Raw genomic sequence first — 7,551 nt, 5'->3', positions numbered from 1 at the left:
ATGGCGCGGGAGCTGAGCCAGGAGGCTGTGCTGGACTTCCTCTGGGCGGCCGGGGGGCGAGCCCCCAACACGGCGCTGCTCCGCCACTTCCAGCGGTTCCTCCGCGACCCGGCGCTGACGGAGCAGCAGCGGCGGGAGCGCCGCGAGTACTTCAAGAGCCTCGTCAACTCCCTGGCCACCGTCCACCCCGCCGCCGCCCCCGGCGCCTCCAAGGACATCGTCCTCCGCCGCAGGTACCGCGACCTCCTCGATGAGGAGCTGCCGCCGCCGGAGGAACAGCGGGAGCAGGAGGAGGAAAAGAACGAGCCGCCGCCGCCGCCCCGACGCGACCCCGACGGGCGGCGCGGCCCCCGCGGGGAGGCGGCGGAGCAGGGGCGGCCCGGCGGGGCGGGGGGCTGCTCCGCCCGGGGCCGCGGCGGGCCGTGCTGCGAGTGCCGCCGGGCGCGCCGCGCTGCTGCCGCCGCCGTCCCCGCGCCGGGCCCCGGGACACCGCCCACCCCCCGGCCGCCCCGCTCCCGCTCCCCGCCGCCCCCTCCGCAGCCGCCCCCGTACCGGACCCAGCCGCTGTCCTCGGGCCCCTGGGCGCTTCGCCCCGGCGGCACAGCGCGCCCCCGGCCCCCTACGCAGCCGTCGGGTCCTGGGGCGCTGTCCCCCGCGGTGCCGCCCCGGTCCCGATCGCCGCCGCTGCCTGCCGCCGGGCTGCCCTCTGCCACAGCGTCCCGGGCCCGGACGCCACCGCCGCCACCGGGCCCGGGGATGCCGCCTCCCTACAGGTTGCCTCAGCCCCGATCTTTGCCGCAGCCCGCGACCGGGATGCCCTTGCTGAAGGCTCCACGGCCCTCAGCAAGCCCGGAGAGGCGAACCCCCGCCGGACCCATCCCGTCCCCGCTGCTGTCACCGGGCCCCGGGGCGCTGTCCCCGCGGGACCTGCCCCCTTCCCGATCCTTGCCGCTGCTGTCCGCCCCGGAGGTGCTGCCCCTGTCCCGCTCCCTGCAGGCGCTCCCTGCCAGCCCCTCCTCATCGCTATTGCTTTTGTCGGGCCCCGAGGCGCTCGCTTCCACCAGGCTGCCCCCATCGCAGTCCAGGTCCCTGCAGCAGCTCCCCACCAGGCCGTCCCCAGACCTGCCGAGGGTATCCAGGGGGCTGACCCCCAAGGGACCAACCCAACTTCAAGTCCTGAGACTGCGCCCGTGTCAAAGCCTGACACTGCCGTCAGGTCCTGGGATCCTGCCCCCCACCAGGCCCCCCCCACCCCAATCCCTACCACCGTCCGCCACTTTCCCTTCCCCATGCCGCCCCCTGCAGCCACCCCTTGCCAGGTCACCCCCATCCCAGTCCTTGCTGCCAGCACAGGGCCCCGCAGTGTCCCAAGCCGCAGACAGCCAGCTCCCAGCACCGCTGCCTGTCTTCCAGAGCATCAGGCGCCAGCTCGCTTTGTCGGAGGCGCAGGGCACCCCCTCCTCAGCGCACGATGACTGTGGGCGGCAGCCTCGCTCCGTGCTCGCCAAGAGCTCCCCTAGGAACGCCGCAAGCCGGGGGCCCCTGGTGCCGCTGGGACAGCGGGAGCACGCCTGGCTGGTGGCAATGTCAGCAGGCTGCTGGGCTCAGGTGCGGGGGCTCTTTCTGGAAGAGCCTGAGCTGGCCCTGCAGAGGGACTTCATATCGGGCTTCACGGTCCTTCACTGGCTGGCCAAGCACGGCGACGGGCCGGGCCTGCAGGAGCTGGCAGCGGCGGCGCGGCAGCTCGGGCTGGCCCTGGACGTGGACGCGCGCTCGGGCTGCGGGTACACGCCGCTGCACCTGGCTGCCATACACGGCCACCAGCTTGTCATCAAGGTGCTGGTGCTGCAGCTGGGCTGCCAGGTGCAGGTGCGGGACGGCAGCGGACGCCGGCCCTGGGAATACCTGGGCAGCTCCACCTCGGGGGAGATCTGGCAGCTCCTGGAGGCACCCCGCGGCACAATCATGTTCCCCACGCAGCCCCTGGCCCGCAGCGCGTCCTCTGTCAGCAAGGTCTCGCCGTCCGCCGGCAGGGCAGCGCTGCCTGCCTGCCTCAGGGTGCAGCTCGGCCGTGGGGCAGTGTCCAACCAATCCGGCAGCGACAGCGACTGAGACAGCTCCCGGCATCCCTGCCAGTGGAGATGGGACCTTGGTGGCCACCCTGAGAGAGGAAGCCACGCAGGCACAACAAAAGCCGTGAAACAGACTGAACCTACTGGAGAATGTACTCTTAAATTATTCCAATGAACTGTTTTCTGAGCCTCTCTGCCCTCCCTCCCATTTCTTGCTTTTCTACCAGCAAAAGATGCAGTAAGTGTGCTGGAAGCAGGAAGAACCCTCGGGAGGCAAGTCCGGCGCAGCGCACAGGGCCAGGACCAGCTGCTGCGTGCAGCCACGACCACCAGCATTAGTGGGACCGTGGCTTTGGGGGGAGGCTCAAGTCTGGCCCCAATCCAGGCAGAGCACTTGCTTTTGCTGACAGTGACAGATTGTTGTTGGTCCCGGGGTTTGCAAAACACTTGTTTACACCACCTCAATTCTGGGGAGCAGTAAAATGACATCCCTTTTTAATCTCAGCAGATTAAGGATGAGTCCCTCTTTTAAAAATGCAGCTGATCAAGATCCAGCCTTCCAGCGAGTAGGGAAGGGCGTTTCCCAGGCCACCTTGCCCACCATTCCATGCTGAAAGGAATGCAGGGTAGCACCACAGCCCTGCTCCCCTGCACAGCTGCCCGGGGCTGCCCAGCAGTATCCCTGCTGCTCCCTCATTCCTGCACCTCCAGTTGCTCTCCTCACACCACAGGATTAGGAAGTGGTACCTGTGTTGTGGCTAGGGCCCTGTTCCCACGCCCCAGCACAGAAAGCATTCCGGGAGGATTTTGTGTTGGGCAGAAAAGGAGCTGGGCTGTAGGACGGGTCCCAGAGGAAAGGCAGGAAAGGCAGTTTCATAACCAGAGCTGCATCTTCCCAGAGACACCAGCCCCAAACTGCCTGTCAGGTGTTTATGTGGTGGGGGCAGGTGGGACTGGGGGCCAAGTGCAGTCATGAGATGTCCAGTGGAGTAATTCCTCAGAGTTTACAAAAATCAAACTGTCTTTAGGAATCTCAGTGGATTGTGTGGGTCCTATAATGTACTCTGCTCTCAGCTTTAGCATAAACGAGCTTCTAAAGTGTCAAAACTTGCAACAAGTTCATCTTGCACCTAATCTGTCCCTCCTATAGATGCTCTGTGGAGGCAGGAAGAGAGCTGACATACACGAGCCAGGGATCCAGAGCTGCCAGGCTGATGCTGATGCTGCTGGTGGGTGACCCCGGGTGCAGGAGCAGTGAAACTGGGCCTGCTGTCTCAGCCTCAGTGGGAGGCTTTGGGGCACAGCAGAGCAGGAGGTGGGAGCGCTCATGCATTTGAGGCATGTGTGTGAGTGCCTGCAGTTTCAGGGAGGAACAGCAACGAGGGCAGCAGAACCTGACCCTTGCATAACACGCGTGCCAGGGAATGCCTCGAGTCCTTGCTCAAGCACTAATTGAGGTCTCTGCTTTGCTTGGGGTTTATTTGAGGGAGGAACTTTTTCCTGCACAAGGGAAGCTACTCTGCCTGACTCTCGGGCCACAGAAGGTTGAGGCCTTTTCCCAGCCTGTTTTTCTCCTTTTACAGGGAAAGAGTTCAGTAAACCAAAGCAGTGTCCTGTCAATGATCATTCCTCTCTGAGATGAAACACCATCTTGAACGCATAAGAAATTCAGCTCTGAAGTGGCCTCTGAGCCACCAGCAGGGGAACGTGGAGGGCCCTCTGGGACCTCCCAGAGCAGGAGGAATCCTGTGTATTCCCCCTTCCTCTTCAATCCAGCTGGGGTTTATACTCTAGGTCACACCAACACACAAAGTGTCTGCTGTCTGATGAAGCAATGAAGCCTTTGCCACCACATTTAGAGCCATTGTCACTACTCACATCATGCAGCAGGCTCCCTGGGGAAAGGGACACCTAAGGCCTTCCACAAGCCTTGGCTATGAGCTCCTAAAAGCAACCCTGTTGGACAGGGTACATCAGGGATGCCTGGGTACATCAGAGATGCCAGGGTACATCAGAGCCTTCCTGTACAGGGAGCTTCTCAGAAGGAACCCCAAATAAATGAAGTTTGTGAGCTGACTAAAACTGGGGTGGGGGGGCATATTTTTTCTCCAAAGACAGCTTCCAAAGAACAAGGTTTTCCTCTTTGTATCTTCCATGCTGCTACCTTGGGATTCTCATCTTACACCCTTTCCCTGACCTTTCTCCGTGACGCAAACCAAAGTGGTGCTTTTTTTTCTTGCACACTGTTTCAGCCCTCACCTGTCACCTTTTTCAGAGCCCTTTTCTCTCCCTGGCAGTGTTGTCAGACTGCTGAACTAAATAAGTTGTGACCTGATTTTGAGATCACTGTTTGCTTGCCTATTGAAATGAGACAGATAAGCTGGATTCTCCAATTTTTTGAATTACAGAGCAACTGTTAGGAAGCTCAAACCTTTCCATTCTGGATTCAGTGTGCATTCACTCTGGTTTATCAGCTCAGTGGTGTTAGGACTGCTCATACTGCTAATACTGCACAGCTCGTACACCACACAGTTATTTGGGGGAATAACCACTCTTTTAACTCCCAGAAAGCCTCATCCTCCCAAGTTTTCTGCGAGTGAAATAAGCAGTGGACAGGGTGAAACCCATGTCCAGCCCATGGTGGGAGGCAGGGTTCCCTCAGCCACTGCTGCCTTGGTGCATCACAGATCCAGCCAGCCAGGAGTAATCCACCACTGGATACACACACATGCAGCCTGAGCATTTCCAAGTTCTCCTCATCTCCTTGCTACTTACTTGTCAGCCTGCCTGGCCCCTTCCACACCTGTGCACGTTGCTGTTTCCTCATTGCAGCTGGACGTGGCTTCTTGCCTCACACCCAGTGCAGGCATCTGACTTTGCACCGCCCTGAAACGCAGGATTAACGCACAGCAGGACTCTGCCCTCTCCTCTCGCTGCATTTAAACACACCTCCCACTCGGCGGCTGCTGCTGGCAAAGTCCACCCCTCCCCTCTGTCACGCTTATCTCTGATCAGCTGCTTTGTACTCCAAAGCCCGCGTCCTGTAGAGGGGGAGGGTGTTCCCCCGCCTCGGCCTTTGCCCAGCACAGGCTGTCAAACCTGGCAGGGGTAAGCCCTCACCACCCCTCACACCCACAGCACCACGGCTGAGAGCGGGCGCACGGCACGGCCCGGCCCATGTTCAGCTGCATCCACGCCTCAAGGTGGGGACAAGGACCAAAGGTGGAGCAACGCTGGGAGCCCAGCTCAAAGCGCCCAAGAGGCTTTTGTGCAATTAAAAAAGTGTTCCTGGGCAAGGCAGGTGAGCAAGAGAACAGAACACTGCAAACCAAAACCAGTGGCCATAGGACCCTTTATATCACAGCACTTTATGAAGCAGACAAACAGAACTTGAAGAATTAAAAAAAAAAAAAGGAGAGTCCATCACACAAAACATTTTTTCTTACTATGACAAATGTCATTTTGAATTAAATAGTTTGTATACAACTCCACAGTGAGAAGAAAGTCTTGCACACTTCTACCAAGTAATGAAACAATCACAAATACTACTAAATGCTGTTAAAGCTAGAATTTCCCATAATTACATTTACTACAGGTAGCACCAGATGTAGGTTAGTACAGTAGGAGTCCTAGTAAAATCTATATATTGTATAAGTGGCCTTGCCCCAATCCTAGTTGTTCTAAATGTGCTGCAGCTGTGATGTCCTTAATTGGGCAGCAGCTGTGGCCAATGAAGGTAACTGGGATAAAAGGCTGGCTGGTCAGGGGGAGCCTTGGAGGAGCCCTGGTGAAGAAGCAGGAGCAACAGTGCTGTGAAGAGCTGTGTGTGAGAAAACCACCCAGAAGGCATGGGGCTCTAGAAATATGATAAGAGCAATATAATAACAACAGGTTAGCAGAGTGGGGTTTAGTATAAGAAACCCCCTCCCACCCCTTCCCAATTAATACTACAGCCTGAATTTCCCCAGCAAATGAGAACTATTAGCTTTTCAGGGAAATACAAATATTGTCTTTGAAAACTCAGTCACACTGGAAAGCTCTAAAAGGAGAGTTCTTAGTTTAGTTAAATTAATACCCCTCATTCCTATCATGAGTCTATTTAAGCACAGAAAATGTGTTTTACCATTAATTAAAATAAATATACTTTAGGATACCAAGAAAAGCTTGGTACAGAGGCACTATTGTGTTAAATACTAACTGAGCCCATAGTGCAATACTTGTCTGTAAAGACACAGATGGGTGATCTTGTGGAGGTTGGCTTTCTCCTAGAGCTGTGAATTTGATCTGGTGGAGCAAACTACTTTTTGGATGGTTTAAATAAGCCTAAGGCTCATGGTATTTTAAATCTGGATAGCATTGCAGCAAAGGCACTTAAGCTCCTTGTACTTATCTGGACTCCCCTACAGTACAGGCTGTCATAAAATAAAAAGTAACCCAGAACCTGTTTGTGAGATATATCTTTACACTGCTTTTAAGATTTTTTAGCTCTGATGGTACTGGAGGAAAGCACAAAACTGCTCATGGCAGATGGGTCTGATAAAGATTTTGGCCGCCTTTGTTGCTATGTGATAATGTTTCATAGGCAGCCATGCTCTATGTGCTCAAAAGCCACAAGCTATTTAAAATAAATTGCTTAACAAGTCCTAGTTTCTGTTGTGAAGGAAAGGCCCATCAAAACTATTGGCAAGGTCCTCCACACAAGCATGTCTGTCCATGTGGACTGGCCTCAGTTTGCATTTCTAATGCTGCCGTGGCAAGGAAGGACCACAATCCTTCAGGATGTGTCCCAGCAGTTTCCCCCTTGCTGAGGGGCCTCTGTAAAGAGTGATCTTGGTTTAAATATTTTCTTTTGGCCTTTCTGAGTCACAGCTTGAGAGTGAAGGAATGTTCTGAAGAATTTGATACCAGAAGAGGTATTTTATAGACTTTCATGAAGCCCAGGATATTTCAATAGAAGTGGGAATCAGAAGAATTTGAATTGGTGTGTGTCACAGACCTGGAGCCCCGTGGTAATTCCACAGGGAACAAATAGCTTTGCACAGCCAGGCACCGGGCAGGTGTTGCTGCAGGTTGTCCAAAGTCCACATGGGAGGTGCATGGCACTGGTAAAGAGCAGAGAATGTGTCAGGGAAATAGGAAGGGCTTGAGTCTCACTTGGAGAGAGGACAAGAGGCACTTGCCAGGCCTTAGTGGGGAGTGTTGTTGCTACAGGGATGCAGAGCTGTGCTCCTCCATCCACAAACACTGCACCCTCCTTATCTCCCCAGTGCTTCTCACACTGCCTGGTGATGGTATCTAAAGTGACCCTAGAACAAAACAGGCAGCTGATAAGGATGAGGGCAGGGTTTGTCCTCAGAGTCAGGCTGTTTGCAAGCCTGCTAGTGGCCAAGGGAGAAGCAGATGCTGCTGCTCACTTGCAGCCTGCAGGACTGTGCCGAGCTTGGGGACAGCAGCTGTCCCTCCCCTGCACCACTGCTGG

At 56.2% G+C, this 7,551-nt stretch overlaps 1 protein-coding gene across 1 annotated transcript; it reads left to right on the top strand.

Moving 5' to 3' along the window:
• Nucleotides 1-2,112, top strand: SOWAHB (sosondowah ankyrin repeat domain family member B). The gene is made up of 3 exons (XM_058025164.1): nucleotides 1-805; nucleotides 932-1,131; nucleotides 1,414-2,112. Exons 1-3 carry the CDS (start codon nucleotides 1-3, stop codon nucleotides 2,110-2,112), a joined length of 1,704 nt encoding a protein of 567 aa, XP_057881147.1.
• The last annotated feature ends 5,439 nt before the right edge of the window (nucleotides 2,113-7,551 follow it).

The sequence above is a fragment of the Melospiza georgiana genome, chromosome 5, assembly GCF_028018845.1.
Source record: "Melospiza georgiana isolate bMelGeo1 chromosome 5, bMelGeo1.pri, whole genome shotgun sequence".
NCBI classification, from domain to species: domain Eukaryota; kingdom Metazoa; phylum Chordata; class Aves; order Passeriformes; family Passerellidae; genus Melospiza; species Melospiza georgiana.
This window is presented reverse-complemented; position numbering and strand designations above follow the sequence as displayed.

Coding starts and splice junctions, on each gene's coding strand:
- SOWAHB (XM_058025164.1), top strand. CDS start 1: ATGGCGCGGGAGCTGAGCCAGGAGGCTGTGCTGGACTTCCTCTGGGCG. Junction 806..931: donor CCGATCTTTGCCGCAGCCCG/CGACCGGGATGC, acceptor CGCGGGACCTGC/CCCCTTCCCGATCCTTGCCG. Junction 1,132..1,413: donor CGTCCCCAGACCTGCCGAGG/GTATCCAGGGGG, acceptor CCTGTCTTCCAG/AGCATCAGGCGCCAGCTCGC.